At 37.3% G+C, this 19,697-nt stretch overlaps 1 protein-coding gene across 1 annotated transcript in view; it reads right to left on the bottom strand.

Moving 5' to 3' along the window:
• Positions 1-2,546: 2,546 nt before the first annotated feature.
• The window catches only part of ADAMTS19 (ADAM metallopeptidase with thrombospondin type 1 motif 19), a gene marked incomplete at both ends in the record, with an annotated part of 153,604 nt that continues 136,453 nt past the window's right edge, over positions 2,547-19,697 (bottom strand). The window contains 2 exons of the mRNA XM_082335783.1: positions 2,547-2,698; positions 5,657-5,834. Coding sequence (XP_082191909.1) covers positions 2,547-2,698; positions 5,657-5,834 — 330 coding nt within the window. The remainder of the gene's footprint in view (positions 2,699-5,656; positions 5,835-19,697) is intronic.

Below are 19,697 nucleotides of genomic sequence, written 5' to 3' on the forward strand. Positions count from 1 at the left end.
AGTGTATCAAAGCAGTAAAATGAACTTGCTTTCAAATTCATGCAGAGAAGGAAGAGACATTCTTGCTATGTAGACACAAAGCTGCTTCAAAATGATTCACACACATCTAATTAATAGTTTTGTACTACAGATGCCGAAGGCATCAGAGCCAGAGCTATCAGCATTATAACATCCTGATTTCACTCATTAAATTTAAAAAGAATGTAATTTTATTGTGCAACTTCCCATCCCTGGTTCCCATCCAAAAGTCTTGTCTTTTATGATGTTCTATAAGGGTGATGGGAGGATGATTTCAGCACAAGTCACTCACCTGTTTTCAACAGATACAGGCAGAGTTAAAATGTACTTTTCCATTTTGAGGTAAAGCTGACATTCTTGTTAGTGGAATATTCAGAAACAGCAGAGCATCAACATTCAGAATTGTGCTGATGATATCACTGCCTGATAAAAGACTGTCCTCTGGCCCCTAGTCTGGAGGCATCTTTCCTTTTGCTTGATTTTTAGTTGTTGCAATTGAAGCGAGTGCAGGGTCATTAGCAGGACTGGGTACTAAGTAAATATGAAGAAAATTTAAAATAATGATTGTTTCTTTTGCCTGCCAACTACAACTATTCTATTAGACTTTCAACTGTGTGGCTACGACATTGAGGAGTTATGCCCAAGAGCAACTGAATTTTCTGTGCACTGAAAGTTTTTAATTATACAAAATATAATACCACATTCCATGATGTCAGTTATTTTTCTTTCCTTCTGTACTTTTTAAAACAAGAAGATACTAAATTTAAAATCATATATTTGCACATCATTAAAGTTGCAGTTTTTGAATGCACAGCAGTAAGATTTTGACAATACAGCTATTTGAAAGCACATACGTTTATTTCAACAGGAGTTAAGACTGAGGTTAAATACTTTTCCTGGACAGAGTCACAGTCCTGATTGGGAGCCTCAGTTTATTAAATTGTGTGGATATCTACATCACATCTATACAGTAGACTCTTTGCAGAGAATTAAAAGGAAAAATCACTCAAATAAAGATGCATTCCCTTTTTGCTTTGAGTAGAAAATATTATGCCTTTCAGACTAATTTCTCTGGCTGTCTTGCCTTCAGGGTTTGCTCTCCTACATATTTTCAGAGCATGCCTAAAGGCTTACATCACAAAATGGAGGCAGAGGACCTACCCCTCTCCTCTTGCTAAGTTCAGTGGTTATAGAACTCATCTGAGATAAATAACTTCTCCTCCACTGACTATTACTCTGTTATACCCAACTTTCCATATATCAAGGCTCACAGAGTAGCATGTCTGCCTGCAGCTGCAGAAAAGTGCCTAAGTCAAGAGGCAGGAGTCATTTGCTGTAGGGACTACGGTAGCTGTACCTGCTGCGATGCAGGGCTCGATGGATTCGGCTACCAGACATGGATGACCAAAACAGGAAAAATGCAAATAACAAAAGAAGCTTTACTTTTTATTGAAAATGTAAAAATCATGTGAATCATGTACAATATTTTCTCATAAGGAAAATTTTAGCTGTTTCATAACGTTTCACAAAACTGTAAAACATTTCATTTTTATACAGACTTTTTCATAAAACAAAGATAAAACTAAAGTAGTATTACAAAGCTATTTTCTAAATTGTCAACAGAGAACCGAAAATGTTTAACAGATTAATTCATACAAGTGGCAGGAGGAAGGACTCTTCCATTTGTAAATCTGCAAGAGGACACACAAAGGTATAGAGGGGCATGGGTTTTTTGTTTCAAAACGTTTAAAATCAAGTGACATGTTAAAACAGTACAGACGTGAATTCATAGGATGGTACAAGTTCTAGGACTGCATTTCTCTACACTACCTCAAACAGTGCAACAGTGATTCAGTGTAAACCTCTACAGTGTTTCATTGATTCAATACTTGTGTTCAAGTATGTGTCCATGAGAATGATCAAAATCCCTACTTAGTTATTTTAATTTTCTTGTTTATAATATGTTATAAGTTACAGTAGATTATCCCCTTCAGTATGTTGCTAAATCAAATTAACTGATTTCACAATACATTCTGTAATAACCTGTTCAATAATGTTAGCTTACTCACCTCAACATCTGTTGCAAAATACACACGATCATTCTGACTCTGAATGCCAAAAATATAATAAAATTAAAAAGGGCTTTATTTCCATATACAACAAAACTATTCAGCTAAATTAAAATAAATTCAAGATAACATGACTTTTTTTTGGCAACAGAGAGACGACCCTACTGAAAATAAACATTTAAAATACTAGTTACTATTTTTTAAAAATTCTGATAAATGTATCCAAAGTTGTTCATATAAAAATTAATTATGAAAATGTCAGAGGATAAAACAAGTTGGCTGTCTAACCATAACAATTAAGGATGTCTGGCAGGCAAAAATAAATTAATTTGATTAAATTATATGTAATCTGATAATATTTGGTCTGAAGAAGCGTGCGTGTGTGTGTGTGTACGTGTGTGTGTGTGTTTATAAATAATAAGATTGCAAAGAGCTGAGAGCCAGCCAGCCTGACAGAGGTCAACTCTTTTGTTGCATTTTTTGCGCATAAAAGTCCCTGCACGTCTCACAGCACCGCTGATACCACCTCATGTCTTGACAGAGGTTCTTCTCTCTTATTACCCTGCAGTACACAGGCCACTGGTCTCCAAGGCACTTGAATGTTAAAGCAGCTGTGAAACAACAACAACAACAAAATCAAATATACATTACTATTACATTTATTAGTGAAGAATCAGGTAGCAAAGGTGACAAGGACACCAGAAGTGTATCTGGGGAAGGGAAAGGAGAATAGTTGTAGATATTCAACAGAAGAAAGTAAAAAAAAATCCTCCTGCTGTCAATATTTTCAACAGTACAAGTTTTTAAGGCCAGCTTAATTTATAAATTTGATTAAGTTGCATTGAAACCAATTGGTTTAATGTCATGCAGCTGTCTCCTCATGAGAGAGTGATGCTCATATTTCTGCCCTATAGAGAGGTGGGCTGGGGCTGGGGCCAGGCCCAGGGCCGGGGCCAGGGCTAGGGCCATGTGGGGGCTGCAGAGCCAGCTCCAGCAAAGCCACACAAAGCAGCAGCTCCAGCTGAAACTGCCTTTGGTCTGAGACAGAAGTTGCCACTGGAAAAACAGGAAGGCTCAGCTTGAATAATACCAGAATGGAGTTCTCAATGACACCTGTAAGGGGATTTTTTTTTTTTATTACAGGCAGGTAGGGAAATGTAGGAATTAAAGCATGGAGACTGCTGCTGGTTTTCTGATCAGCTTTTGCTCAAGAAATCAAGACTTTGTGCCACATTGTCAATGAATAGAAATTGAACAAAACGACATGATGGCTTCTTTGTTCAAAGGAACAGAAATATATTGTCTTTTAGCTCAATTGCTACAGATGCCACACTATGAGGCACTCTTACAAGGTTTGAAGACAGTTAGCAAGTCCCATGGTAGATTTCCACTTGTCCAGGTCCAATTATTGCATTTTGTGCTTCTCAAATGCACAAACACTGTGTACCTTCCTGACCTTTTTCTTTCCTTTCCAAGTACATTCAAAATGTTTTTGTTTTTAAACTGTCTTCCAATACATTGCTCTGACTTTATCACCCTCTTTTTAATCACTCCTCCATGTCAAGGTCAGGCTATTAATCCTTACCTTCACATCTTTCATGTCTTATCTTCACCCTGTTATTCAGGTTGATCTATTAGTAGGCTGTTCCTGCTTTCTAACTGTGGGAGTCCCTGACTACTGAATTCTTCCTCAGAAACCTAAAATGACAAGGACATCACCTTAACCTGAAAAGCTGCTGTTTTGTTTACTCTACCTTCTCCCACGGTTGTTGTAAGTATTCTGTTCTCTCTAGCAGTCATAAACAGTCAGACGCAGAAGCCTGACTTCTGTTGTATGCCTGTTGTACAAAACAGGCATATTTTCATGCATGGGGTCTTTTTTCTTGTGAAGCCATCTGTTAATCCACCCACCTGTTTCATTTATGAAAGCCTCTTACAGTGCTTATCATAGAAGGACCCTGGTACCAAATTTGGGTCTTTGCACATTCAGTTATTCAAGCTGTAGCGCATACATGGAATTAATACGGGAAAACAGTGAAAAACAGGGCACAAGAAAAAGTCAACATCCAAAAATCATAATAAACACTGAACAGAAAAAAAAGTGAATCTCACAGATTTGAGTTACTCTCCTTTTTTAATAGAAGGGAAAGAGAAACTGAGAGCATATTTATAAAAGAGTAGAGATGGTGCAATCCACATCAGCTTCCGCTAGCCCTACCCCCAAATCTAGAGGATCTATACTGCATAATAGGGATGGAACTGGAGGCCAAAATGATCACTATATTCAAGAGAAGCATCACATTATGTATTTTGGAGATGTTAATGTTTCTACTGGACTGGATTCTGACTCCCGCTGGATGAAGTTGACCTGTATATTACTAACATCAGTGCTACATAATCCATTCTATGAGGACAACAGAGCCCAATCTTTTTCTGTGCACTTCACATTAATTCAAATTTTACTGAATCTGACACTGTATTTTTTCTGTGAAACTTTGTGATTCACTTTACTCTGTGACACAAAGCTGCCTATACCTCACTAGAGGGAAAGTGTCAGTGATGGATTGATGGCCTGTTGTTTCTGAAAGATCTGTTGTACAAAGAAAGATAAAGCACAAAGTACTTTATCAGCAGCAACAGCTGCCATCTCATCCAGCAAACTGAAACAATGACTACTACACAGAAATGTTTAAGGGTTAAAAACTTCAAAGAGAAATACCCTTCACTGACTTAAAGGAAGGATTACACACAGCCCGAAATGTTAGATTTGCTTTCCATGCAGGAGTAATCTATTTGACAGGAGGGTTTATCTTAACAAGGGCTCTGGAAAATCATCTGGAAAGGGTATGCTGTCTTACAGCAAGCCTTCGAATATTCCCCAGTCATGCTCAAGAAGCAGATGAACGATTTGGGGAGCTAATGGTAAGACCATCCTCAACAACCCACTAGGAAATAACAACAGAATTAACAGTTCTGTAGTTATGCAGTAACATAATTTTTTTAAGACCAACAGAGACCTGAGTTCCTCCAGGAACAGCAAATCTCTTCATGTTAGTAATTTTCCTTTACATGTCCTAATCCATCAGGCATTGTAGACATCTGAACTAAAGAGAAGTGGAAATTGCTATTTGTATTTGAAGAACAAATAAGGGCCTCCTTGACCTCACAAATATCACAAGAGCATAGTTCACAGAGCTTTTAAGGAGAAAATAAGGTATTTTCTTACTTTAGAAATGTTTGATAAAATTGAGTGGACAAATATATATAAACATATATAATATATTTATAATGTCTCTAATATAAACATATTTTCATCTCGGATGTTTTGTGTCCATAATATCATACAGTCCCATAATATGGTCCTTCCTTGGATAACAAAGCCCTTCACCATTCTGAGGTACAGTCTCTGATGTACACACTGGAAAACTGAGGCAGAGAGAGGAGTCTCTGCATAGAATTTACATGTCTTGAGTCCTAGCCTTCTGTTTTTAAACTGGGATCATCATTACTGTATGGAGAGAAAGAACTAAAAAGAGCTTTCCACTGGCAATGTCATTTTGACTGCTTACCTAGCCTGGGTGATGTTATTGTGTTAACATTAATTTTCTCATTGCAGGGGTGGAGATGACAGGGTCTGTAGGCTGCAGGCTTTTCTGAGGAAAAGCATTCATTGCCATGCCTTCCCGTGATCTTGTGCATGCACTGGATGACTCGGGACTGCATCCCTTTGCCACAGGTGACGGAGCACTGGAACACACAGAAGACACACATTCATTCGAAAGCTATTTTTGCCTGTAAACATGAAGGTGAAATGCCAGTCCAGGTGAAGTCAGTGGCTGCTCCTTCAGTTGTCAGCATTCCAAGATTTCTGCCTTCCATTCCATTAACTAAATGAAAATCAATTTAAAAACAAATTGGCAGTATCTACTGAAGGACTGATTCCAGCATACTGTTGCTGTCAAGGTCCATTTTGTAGAGCCTGTCACGAAACTGAAACACAGCAATGTGCCTGAAGGGAGCAAGGACTGCGCTCCTGTATCTGTATCCCAATTTACTCTTATCAGAGGTGAAAGTGATGGAATAAAAGAAAATGCTCACAGACACTGACAGAGAGAAGCATTTTTAATTAAGCCATTACTCCTGCCAGTGCAAAAGTGCTCTTTCTACTGAGCAGAGTGTACGCCTCCTGTCTTTGTGTCACATCTTCATGATTTCATGTGTCCCACAAATGACATACACAACGTGAGACATGCTGCCTGGCCTGTAATCAGCATTCCTGTCTTGTTGCCACAGAGAATGAGGTAAGAAAACAAAACAGCTGAGCACTGTAACGACGGTAACGTTCTGCTTCTATCACAGTAACAATACATTAGAATGAAAACTTGGGCAGTGCTGTACAGATGCATAGAAAACCTATTCCAAAACAACAAAATACATGCTTTCCGCTTTGCTGACTTTTTGTGAACAAAATTTCACAGCTCATGAATTATTTTTGTGTCCATTGACATATGTTCTATTGCTTTAACTACAAATTCATTCAGAAAATTAAATATTGCAATTTGCTCCTACCTGCTAATGATTTTCACTTAAGTACCCACAAATTTCATTAAGTTTTGGAGAAATTTACTATAGAGGACATCTTCAAATATTAATCAATTTCTTGCAATGAATGATATGAGCACTGGCTGAAAATTTATGCCACTACCATCCACAAAATTCTGAACTATATTTTTATTCTAAAAAATCTTAATTACATAAATATTCAGAACACATTTCCTCGGGAGGCTTCAAGAAGCAGCTGAAAAAATATTGAAATGAGAGAGAAAGACAAGGAGAGGGTGCTATAGCAAAAGAAGTTTCCCAACCATCCTGTCTCAAGATGGAGATGGAGAAGTATAGTTTTCTGAAAAGAAAGAATAAATTTTGACTGTAGGAAACACTAAAGGGGTTTTTACCCTTTAGTTTTGTTATCTATATGTTTTTGAATGACATTTTAAACACTGTTACTTGGAGGAAAGATTTACATATGCCAAATGGAAAACAGAGGTCTTGCACCTGAATATATAGATCAAGAGAAGTGAGACTCATGTCTTTTGGACTCATAAGACTCCAAGAGAGGTACAAGAGACCAGGATATGCACTTGAAGGGTGTTTTCACAAGGGACTGAACAAGGTTCAAAGCACACTTCAACTTGTAAGCACATGAAATCAAACACTGGCATTCTATAGAGACAGCAAGTGGAATTGATTTTGCTTCTGTTTTCAGTGATGTATATCAGGAGTAACTCCATAAAGTCAATAAAAACCCTATAATTTCTTGCAAAGTTAATCAGATACAGCCTGCATGAGCCAAAGCATGCAAAGACATTCAATTATAAATACATAATTTTGTATTCAATAACAACCACAGCTTAACATATGAACAAATATGCTGTTTACAGGAGGGAATCCAGCTAGTACTGAAGTCTTTTCAAAGTAGAAGTCTGTCATCAACTTTGAATTTAGTATACTACTTTTAAATCACATGAGAAAAAGCCTCTCAACAGAATTCCTTTTCCTGAATTCTCTGCCTTTTCCCTGTGTAGCTAAAAATAATCTGACTTCCTATAATGGCCAACATTATGCACATGGTAAACATGTATAATCACACATATGCATACCCAAATGTAATCACCAAGAGCAGCCAGAACATCAATCTTAATCTCGGCAAAATTCCAGCCACTTCTTGGATTCCTCTCTCCATAATTTCAGAGACGTTTCTCTTTGGAATATTTTAATGGAATAGCAAGTGAGACAACGGTATGGCAAAATTAAAAAAAAATCCCAACAACACAAAAAAGCCCAAAACCTGAGAATGAAGGAAAGATGAAGGTAATCTTTAAAGATTATCACAATGATCTTAGAGTAATTTTCCACACACTATTGTATTTTTTTCCCTTCAGTAAAACACTTGCATGTTTATTAGCCAAAGCTAGAGTATGTGTGAGCTTGTAGTATGTATGTTTCTTCTTTTATCAGAGGAGGAGGACAGGACAGGCAGGTGGATCTGGTACATGAGATCTCCTAAAAATAATTCATCTGCCCTTAACCTTTGGTTACCCTAAAATGAGTAGGTGCAACCTAGCCATCTGGAGTACTGGAGGGGAGAATGGAACTTGAAAACACTAGACTTCTGCTGACAAAATGGGCTCCAATGGTTTATCTACTAACTGATAATGCATAACAATTCATGTATGCAGGTGCCTTTGTGGAGAGCACTCTGACAGCAGTCATATCTTCTCTATATCAAAGGAGCTCTGGCCTGAAAGCTTCTTGTGACTGCAACTGAGACAATACGCAACAAGCAGACAGATCTGTCTCTTGGCTAATGAATGGTTAGGCCCTGAGTTTCTATGCAGAATTTGGCAAGATTTTGGCATTAAAATCTTAATTGGTGAATTAACATTCCTTTAATGACTGAGCTGCTACTGGCCTTTGTGAGATATTTTAAAGAGAGCTATGAAGCATTACAATGTAGTTTTCTATCCAAAGATGTATACATCCTGCAAACAATTAATTTTAGTCTTGCATGACCTACTTATTAACATCCCAGCTTTAGAGGAAGAAACTGACACTAAAGGAAGATAAAGTGAAACGTCACACTTTGTATAGGAAATATGTGGCAAAGCAGGAAATAATGAAAGAAATTTGCCTTCTGTTTTATCTTCTTTTCTTTTCACAGAAATGTACTAATTTTTAACTTTGTATTTATTCTTATTTTATAAAACTGAGAATTTTTATTAAGGCTTGTAAGATGTTTGGGGAAAATTGTGAAGAGGCAGGGCTACCACATTAATTTGCAATCCAAAACTTTCAAAGCCAGCCTGATCAGTTTACAAGTAAAGAGAGTTTTTTCCAAACCACTGGTGTTTTAAAATCAACCAGGGATCTGATACTCAAGCTGTGCTCTTCCCTGTTCACACATCATCAGCAGCAGTAGTGTCTGACTTCAGAATTAAGAATTCTACTGATTGGAAGCCAGAAAAAATAATATCTTTTTTATCTATATTACTTCACATTCAAAGTAGTACAAAATAGTGTGAAATAGGGAAAACACACTTCAGGTATGGCATTTAGCAGTGCATTTGCTAGCTACACAGGCAAACAGTGAGATTTCTGTTTGTCTCCACGAAGTGGTCTTAAACCTGAATTTGTGCCGCATACACACCAGCCAACTGCTGGTATAACTGAGAACAGCCACTGGATATTGGAGAATAAAAGGCATCCATAATATTTTTCTTTTTCACTATGCAAAGGTATGGACTTGGTGCAATTTCACTAGGAGACAATTCAACTTCTGCAAACCAGCTAGATGTGACTCAGAGCAACAGTTCTGATCCTCATTTTACTGCATATGCAAGTGTACATTCTGGCTGAAGCAGACTCTTCCAAAACTGTCTCCTAAGCTTGCCTCACTTTTGGACTTCTCTCCCTGAAAATATTCAACCAGAGGCAAATACCTCTCACTGGATGTGCAGCTGTCACATTTTAGGGAGCACTTGTGGTATGTAGCTAAAGCTGCATAGCTCCTGTATAATTCTGGAGTTTCCATGTTTAAAACTGTAACAAAGCTTTCAACTTACAGCAAACAAAAAATACTTTCACTTTTACATATTAAACAGTGAATTTAATCAGAAAGCAATCTATCTGTCAAAACTGCTTGTATTTTCCATGATTTTATGTATAGATATATATATTAATTTAAACCTCTCATATATAAAATTTACAGAAAATGCACATTCCAAACCAATCTGTAGCAACTTTCATCAGTTCAGCAGATCTCAGATTAATTCCAACCCACAGCTTTTATTACTAGTGAATAAAGAATACTTTTCTATAGCTCTCCTACCCCCCCACCTCCCACATGTCACTCTTGCACAATGCTACACTTTATTTTTGTGGTGGTTAATTACATTTTACTTCTGACTGTTCAGATGACCTATACTTTAAGGCCATGTAGCTGATTAGCAAAAATTCCCATAGGACAACTGTGTTTGCAGTTTTAGACTAAATGTTCTAATATGCAGCCAGAGGTTTTTTATGTGGTTGTTAATCTGTGCATTTTGGACATAGTCCTAAAGGTACTGTAAAACCATTCAAGCAGCAAGACATGTAAAACATTCCTGTTAAAGATTACAAAAAATTCCTGGATAAATATAGTTAACAGCTATTTTTTTTTGAAAGTTTTTCTTTCTTTCAAATAAAATCTACCCATCCTGTTTGAATTTTGTCCTACTTTTGAACTTCTTTTAGACATAATTTCAAGGACAGAAACCTAGGCGTTAAATATAACAATCCTTACACTTGGCATGCACACCCGTTACCCAAGATTCCTTCTTTCTGTTCCCTGCCAAAGATATATATTCTGGAGAGAATATATATTCCCAAGGCCAACAGCTGAGGAAGGTGCTGTAATGCCTTAGCTGCTTCCAGCTGGCCTTCATAAGAACTAGGAATTCCTAAATTAAGGGGAAAATTGTCACTGGCAGACAGTAACGGTCAAAATGCATCTTTCTGCCAAGACAACAGGCAATCACTGCAGAGGCTGATACAATCCACAATGAAAAACTCAATCTGTGACAATATTAACAGAATTGACTTGGACAATTTATTTTCAAGAATAAATGGATTGTTCAATAAAAGGTTTTTACAAGTCTAAGTAGCATTCAAAGTGGAGAGTGATGTGCTCATAAGGAAACTCAGCAATGAGTTCTACTGGAAATTATTAGCAGAGCATTCCTAATCATTTATGTATAGGTTCATCAGTTCCAGCATTTAAGCGGTTTCAACCTTTTCATAAAGTGAGTGTGAAACAAGGATAGCAAGCAATCAGACTTTAGCAACGCGATTCATATTTGCTGACATGCTGGCAATCTTTTCGTGTATCTTGTATTTTTATGAAGTTTAATTTTGAAGACAGGTAGTAGATAAAGTGGTGCATTTGTTTTCAACAAAGACTTTATACTGAGTTTAGCAATATTCTTAAAGGTTACTAAAGCAAATAATCTGCAGTTTATTTAAGAGCTTTTTTTTTTTTTTTTAATAAAGGCATTTGTGAATAGTGTAACTAATACCAAAAGAGGGATGAATGGATCCAAACATAAGATGGAGTTTGAGTTCTCCCATGCACCGTTTCCAGGAAGGTTTTTCTGCCTCTCTCATTTCTGACACACCCAACACCTCAGTATGTGAATGCCAAATTTAAAATTCAGAACTTGTACTAAGTTTAGCTGAAAAAATTTTGCTGTTGGTCTCTCCTAAGTTTAGCAAGTTTGAGTTGTCCTTATTTATTTTGGTTTTTTTTTTCTCCTTTTTTTTTCTTCTTTTTCCTCCCTCATTTTTTTTTCTAGCTCTTCTTTCTGGAGTAGTAATTAGTACTGGATAACTGTTCAAAAGAGATAAGATTTTAAAGTAAGATAGACAGAGCCCCAGCTTACCTTTGAGAAACTGGGCTAGAGATAGGGTTCCTATGGAGGAAACCCTCATCACCTCATCTCAAGAATCTGGACTTTTTTTTTTTTTTTTTTTTTTTTAATCCTTGTTAGCTTTCCATGCAGAGCAATGCAGTTGTTTGGTGGATGATGCAAAACTGCCTTTGGTAACAAGACAAGAAGCAACTGAAACTTTACAAGTAAAATTTAGTTGAGAAAAACCACATAGAATTTGGTGTAATATGATTATTAATGAAACAACAAAACCCAATTTTTTTCTAGGACAGTATATAAAAATCTATTCTTGAGAATATAATTACTCATTTACTCTGAATCAACAGTAAGGTTTGATAGGCTTCAATCTTAACAGACTTGCTGGACTCAGCTCGGAAGTAGCAAATTCTTTGTCTATATTTGAAATCCAGGTTCAGTTCCCCAATTTCTTTCTTGGATGAACTAATGAAACACAGTCACCCACTTCATGATTTAAAAATCTTGATTGTCCCAATGAAACTAGATTGTTTTGTTAGGACAGCTGGACTTACTAGTTCATTTAGGAAGCCTGCTTAGAGAAGTACTGGTGGGACAAGAATCTCCCCAAGCTCAGGGAAGGCTGATGCCACAAAACACTTCTTACTGGACTATGCAAGGAATGGTTAGAAGACCCTTGAATTTTGAAGGGAAAATTTCTTGCAAGATTAAGGAGTTTTCAAACATTGCACACAGGAGAGATCTGGATCCCTCTGGAACCAGAAAAAGAGCAAAAGGGAAGGGTATTTTTTTATGGTGTATTCTTCCACCAGCTCTATACTGACTTAAAAGCTTTTATCATGAAGATTTTCCTTTTCTCCACAAACGGAAACCTGATTATGATTGTATTATCTTCCAAAAAAATACTAAGATGAAAGTTCCTGAAAACTTCGAAGTGAAGACTAAACTTCAGCATTAAGCTGCAAAAATCCGGTGTATGACAACCTGGAGTCCTTATCCATGAAAACAACACTGTATTACAGCCTCTCATTTCTCCCCCAAATCAAGGAAGGTATCAGCATTCTTCTCACATCATTAATGATCTATGTCAAAGAATGGACAAAAACTGTAATACTGTAATAGATACAGGAAGCGATGTTTCTCTGTATGCTCCAGATGTACTTTCCTTTCACATAATTTTCAATTTTGTATTTATATGTTCCATAGGTCTATATTTAACACAAAAACACATTCAAGTTGTAAGACCATTTTAAACATACCTCCACCTGAAAAATGAGTTCTTTATTCTTATTTAGGACCTTAGACACATTTTTAAATAGTATTTGACACCAGAACACTGGTGGATTTTACAAAAAATAATCTGGTGAATGCTGACAAATGATTAATTACACACTAACATTCTACATGGCTGCAGTATTCTACAGTAAAAAGTAGAGATGTTTGGACTTATTGATAATACACAAATATATCCTCAAAGAACATTTTTTAAATTGCAGGGCAAGCTTGACTTTTCTATTAAAAAAAAAAAAGAGTTAGGCAATTGGTCCAAAACTCAAGTCAACAGTTTCACCACCACATTATTATCTCTTTTTTTCACGTAAAGGTGTCAGGCAAAATGTGTATCCCTGCTTAAGCTTAAATGTGATATACTCTCTAAATTGACTGAAGACCATTACAACTTATAGATTTATTAGAGAACCATAAAATTATTTCCATGCTTCTCAGTGATGTGAAGCCTTAGCTTTTATTTTCCTAGTTCTGTAAATTGTATTTATCCTTATCCTTCATGGTTTCTGAAGGCAACACAGACACAAAACTGAAACCAAATATTCAACTTAATTTTTTTGATAAAATAGATCTGTGATGGTTGTGATATTCTGAGATGAGGGCAGTGAAAGCAAACTTCATAAGCATCATTTCTTTAGAATCTTTACCCTCCAGCCAAGGAAACAAACAACTCCAGTCAATAGCACCTTTACAGAACTATGGCTTGTTTTTAAATGTCTTTATGGATATTTTATCAATTCTAAAGATACTAAAGGTTTCCCTAAGGCTGTATGTTACTTTTAAAGTATGTCAGCAATTATTTGTTAGAGCCATGCAATAAAACCGGTTGTACAGATGCAACTCATAACTCTGTAAGAGGAATCACAGTTAGTGGATTAGACTCAATATTATACTGCCAACACTTTGTAAAAAGTCTTTTATATGGCATACTATATATATTATTGCCATTAGTGTTCAGTGATGAATAAGACATTATATCTCACACTTTCATATCTGAGATATCACTGCATGGTATTTTGGCAGATTACTTTCCATTGATTATAACTATCAAACACACAAACAAGAATCTGGAAGCAGTTAGATCTGACCACCTCATAATTACCTTTATCTTTCTGATGAAATTAATTGGAGTATGTCATTCTGGACTGATGAAAATGAACTCTTAGAAAGAACTTAAAATATTAGCCTTTGAGTATACAATTTAACGTTAGCATATATAACAATGCCGGCCTGCTGCTCTGTAGAAAACCTTGCAGGGAAAAGCATAGCTCATCAGCATAAAAATGTAATTAAAGGATTACGGCATTTCTAATGAAAAGACAATTCAAAGAACCCATTAAGAACATAAAGGAAATGTCATAGGAGGGGGAAAAAAAAGTTGAAGAAATCCATTTCTCTTCAAAATTTCTACTATTTTATCTATTTACTTTTCAGAAATCAAAGAAACATATGTCAAAAAGCTGTTTTGTACCAGATAAAATTATTTGCTTTTAAATAGCATTACACTATGTAGCACTCTCAAGTTTTTCCAGTAGTATTTTAAGTAAAAGAAAGAGCTCATCCCTAACAACGACTTTACTTCCATTCACTATATACATAAGTACATAAGTCTATGGGTCGCAACTAGATGCATCCCAGAGTCCTGAAGGAACTGGCTGATGTAGTTGCCAAGCCACTCTCCATGGTATTTGAGACGTCATGGCAGTCAGGTGAAGTCCCTGGGGACTGGAAAAAGGGAAATATTGTACCCATTTTTAAAAAGGGTAAAAAGGAGTACCCTGGGAACTACCGACCTGCCAGCCTCACCTCTGTGCCTGGGAAGATCATGGAACAGATCCTCCTAGAAGCTATGCTGAGGCACATGGAGGACAGGGAGGTGATTTGAGACAGCCAGCATGGCTTCACCAAGGGTAAGTCCTGCCTGGCCAACCTAGTGGCCTTCTATGATGGAGTGACTACATCAGTGGACAAGAAAAAAGCTACGGATGTCATCTATCTGGACTTCTGTAAGGCCTTTGACACGGTCCCCCACAATATCCTTCTCTCTAAATTGGAAGGATATGGATTTGATGGGTGGACTGTTCAGTCGATAAAGAATTGGCTGGATGGTCACATCCAGAGGGTAGTGGTCAATGGCTCCATGTCCAGATGGAGAACAGTGACGAGTGGTTTCCCTCAGGGGTCCATACTAGGGCCAGTGCTGTTCAATATCTTCATCAATGACATAAGACAGTGGGATCGAGTGCACCCTCAGCAAGTTTGCAGATGACACCAAGCTGAGTGGTGCATTTGACATGCCAGAGGGACAGGATGCCATTCAGAAGGACCTGGACAAGCTGGAGAAGTGGGCCTGTGTGAACCTCATGAGGTTGAACAAGGACAAGTGCAAGGTCCGGCACCTGGGTCGGGGCAATCCCCGGTATCAATACAGGATGGGGGACGAAGGGATTGAGAGCAGCCCTGAAGAAAAGGACCTGGGGGTACTGGTAGATGAAAAGCTGGACATGAGCCAGAAATGGGCTCTCGCAGCCCAGAAAGCCAACCATATCCTGGGCTGCATCAAAAGAAGCATGGCTGGCAGGTCGAGGGAGGTGATTCTGCCCCTCTACTCTGCTCTGGTGAGAACCCCACCTGGAGTACTTCGTCCAGCTCTGGAGTCCTCAGCACAGGAAGGACATAGACCTGTTGGAACAGGTCCAGAGGAGGGCCACAAAAATGATCAGAGGGATCGAACACCTCTTTTATGAGGAAAGGCTGAAAGAGCTGGGGTTGTTCAGCCTGGAGAAGAGAAGGCTGTGGGGAGACCTTATTGCAGCCTTTCAATACTTAAAGGGGGTTTATAAGAAAGATGGGGACAGACTTTTTAGCAGGGCCAATAGCGCTAGGACAAGGGGTAACGGTTTTAAACTAAAAGAGGGTAGATTCAGACTAGATATAAGGAAGAAATTTTTTACAATGAGGGTGGTGAAACACTGGAACAGGTTGCCCAGGGAGGTGGTAGATGCCCCATGGAATGAGGTTCAATGGAAAGACTGAAGGACAGGTTGGATGGGGCTCTGAGCAACCTGATCTAGTTGTAATGTCCCTGCCAATTGCAGGGGGGATGGACTAGATGACCTTTAAAGGTCTCTTCCATCCCAAAGCATTCTATGATTCTATGATGATATCTACCAAATTTTACATCACGAAGATCTGAAATGATAGCAGGTAACTCAGCTAAATGGGTATGAAGGATATTAAAAAAAAAAAAAAAAAACACAACAAATTGAGAGTTTATGGGGAAACTGAACCCCAAGGACTTTTTTTTCACTGAAATACCACGATCCCACACATAAGTCATTACTTTTGAAATAAAAACCTTAAAAGAGAAACAGAGAAAATGAAGTAGAAGAATAACTTACAACTATCAATAAAACTTCCACCAGTTAATTTTCTCTTCACAATGTCTAAACACATTCTTAATTGGAATAAAATGGATTTCCAGAAAATTACTCTAACTGCTTTATTAGTAGGAAAACCATACTGAAGTGTAACACTTTCATTATGTATGATGAGGTCACCCAAAAGCATGACTGTCCTGAGAGAGCTATCAGAGGGCCAGGAGACAGACAATGTTGACCTGAGTTCTTGTGATCCTGTGATAAACTTACCAAAGAATGATCATTACTTTTAGGTGAATTCTGTTTTATGGCAACATTATTCGAAGTATTTGTGGCAAGATCAGATGAGGGAACTCTGGAGATTAAACATAAATGTATGAACAACAGCCTGAAACAGCACAGATAAAGCAGAAAAGTAAATCCTTCATACAGTATTTAAAAATACGTATTATTGCCTGTAATTCTTTAAAATTAGTAAATGAATAATGTTAAGTAGCTATTCTGTCTTGCTAGTCAGAAATCAGACTTTGATTTGAAACAATTATTTCAAAAGAAATTTTCAACAATTAGTTATTAATTATATTTTTAAAGTATTTTCAGCTAGTAACTAGTTACAAGCTGTTAGAAAACAGTAAAAAGTGAGAATCACACAAATTAAAACAAAAGAAAAAAAAACAACAATAAATACTTTTGTGACAAGATAAGGACTTCATAGAAGATCATGTTTATCGCAAGAATGAACACCTGAAGCAGTATTATCTACATTAACTGCTTGAAAGATAGGATAAAAAAATGCATGAAAGAAAAGTTTTCCAACACACAAAAATCAATTAGGTCCCAGAAGAGCAGAAGGATTACATAAATTCTAACAGAACCCAAGTGAACCGGCTAAATGAGTTACATGTTGGCAGATGACACAGTCAGAGATACTGAGGAAAACATCTGGAAAGAGAGAGAGATGATCTTAGAGATGGAGATACACCAGGCAAAAGAATGTCTACTGGACTGAGTCTCAGCACTGGACTGAGTAATTGAATTTTCCTGAACACATTGACAGCTTTGGAATAACTTGTTTGCTATCAGAGAAAAAATCCAGGCAGTATCATGAACAGACCACTCAAATGATTTGCCCAATGTGTATCACTAAGCAAAAGCAAGAAAGAACATTAAGACCGAAATTAGAGTAATGACCACACAGCAAAAGCCTATGCTGAAAAGATAAAAAAAGTATGTGGTTCAAAATGTCAGGGGACTGGTGTTCTCCAAACTGTGGGACCAGCCATGTAAAGTCAGACAAACTGCAGTGTTTTCCAGTTTGTATACTGAGATAGTCTTACAATGTAGACTCAGGTGCATAATCAGTTATTGTAAAGAGACTGGAGATCCTTCCATAGAATGGGCTGTACATACACAACATATTCATTTCAGTTAAATGAAATTCTGAGAAGATAAAACAGAAGTTGTTGCTCTTGTTTGTCTTGTCCCCCACTTTGCTGTCTGATGGTACTTCTAATTCCATTAGCTCCTTTCTTACTTACTTATTTGTGATGTCATGTGATGGTATTTTTTGCAAATAAATTCAGCGTAGCTCCTTGGGACACTGAAATTCTGATGGTCAGTATAGTCCCTATCTTAAAAAAAATTGTTGAGAATAATCTTTTTAGACCGAACCTGATTGAGCAAGAATCGGTGTCAGCACAAGGGCACTGAAGGGATGCTCAGCGTTACTATGCTTCCTCATTCAGAACAGTACTGTGGGATAGGCATCCTGCTAGTTGGGCTATAAAGTTCTGCATTGTAATGGTTGTGTAGTAGAGTGTTAGAGTAAAGATTTCACTGGTAAAGCAGGATTCCTCTAACCTGCTGAATTATGCATCAGCCTTCCAGAAGACTCATTGTTCAAAGATCGCAGCAGCCCTCAACAAAAATTGGTAGGCATTTCTGGGAAGTCCTGGGTATAGGACATTGCTTCTATTCAGCAATTCCCAAGAATGTTTTTCTTTATTTAAATCTATGTTTATATGCATATGTGTGCATATGTAAGTCCCCTGCAGCAGTAACGCCTGGCTTGGCACTGTAAGGCTCACAACCAGAAAAGATTGGGAATTTGTACCTGGTCTGATCTAGAATGGCTTGGAGGACAGTGGGAGTGGCAAAGAAGGTGATGGGAAGCTGTTACTGGTATCCTCTGTGACATTTGCCTTTGTAGCTGCATGACACATCTCCTGCTAGGTGTTAACTTTTCTCCGTCACCTGGCCTTGTTTGCTCCAAGAGATCACAATGTCCAAACGTTGAAAGACAGCACTGAGCAAGCCTCAGCACAAGCAAGTGGGTTCCTGATATCTTCGCTGTAGTAGAAACACCTAACAGTTATTTAAAGGCATTCTACTTGTACTTCTAGCTCTAATAATTATAGCTAAGGTGTTTTTCTTTTTTCTAATTCTAGTTTTCTAGTTTCCAATTCAATTTTTCCCCTTTTTTCCCCCCATTTCCTTTTTAAAAATAAGATCCAGTATCAAAGTTTAGTCTTGCAATACAAACGTACACATATGATTTTCTCTTTGTGAAGACGTTCAGTAAATGCCATGATGATTGACAGTTTAACCAAGCTTTCTCCCTGAAGCCATACCTTTGTATTACTCTGTAAAAATTTCAAGAAGCCTTTCACCTAGTTGGTCCAAAAAAAGCCATTCCAAGAACTTATCTAGTTGACAGTATCTTGTTTCACCAATCCACTTCTCATGAAAACATTTCAGCTTAATTTTTGGGAGCTGGAGCAATTAATTTCTAATTTTAAAGAATGCTTGAAAAATATTACCATTCTAGACATTCAAATTTTTTACCTCATTGTGTATAGCCAAAGACAATTTTTAAAATGACAAAAAAATTATTATAAATTAGCATTTTGGAAATCTGATATATGCAGTTTTTGGACTCCAGATTACCGACTCTGTTCATCACAGTTGAAAAGGGCCATTCATGCTTACAGACAATATCAGAACTTTTCAGGCTGCCAAACACCTACACTGTCACTTTTCAGTAAGGCTGTAGGAAGAGTAATTTCTTAAACATCATCATTTGTGTGGTAAGAAACATGTCAGATCACAAAGCTCAGTGGATGCCCTGGATCTCTGAATCCAGTATACTACCATAATATCTACCACAGCTATCTATCCTTTTGGGCAATGACAGATTGCCAAATCTGGCAATTCAATAAACAGCTAGACAAGCTGCCAGTACAGAACATAATTACAGAAGCTAAAGGGACAGTTAGTTGTCAACAACAGAAAAATAGAGATCATGTGTACAGCAAAATAGAGATCATGTGTACAGCATGGATACCTAAAGTCTATTCAACTTAAGATAAAACAGGCTACATTGCATAGTGAAAAGTTTTTCAAAATTAATGCCAGCTGATACAGCAATTTCTGCTTCACTAGAAATAAAAGTCTGCTTTGATGATATAGACACAATTTTCTCA

Source organism: Platalea leucorodia (genome assembly GCF_965183815.1).
Source record: "Platalea leucorodia genome assembly, chromosome: Z".
Classification (NCBI taxonomy): domain Eukaryota; kingdom Metazoa; phylum Chordata; class Aves; order Pelecaniformes; family Threskiornithidae; genus Platalea; species Platalea leucorodia.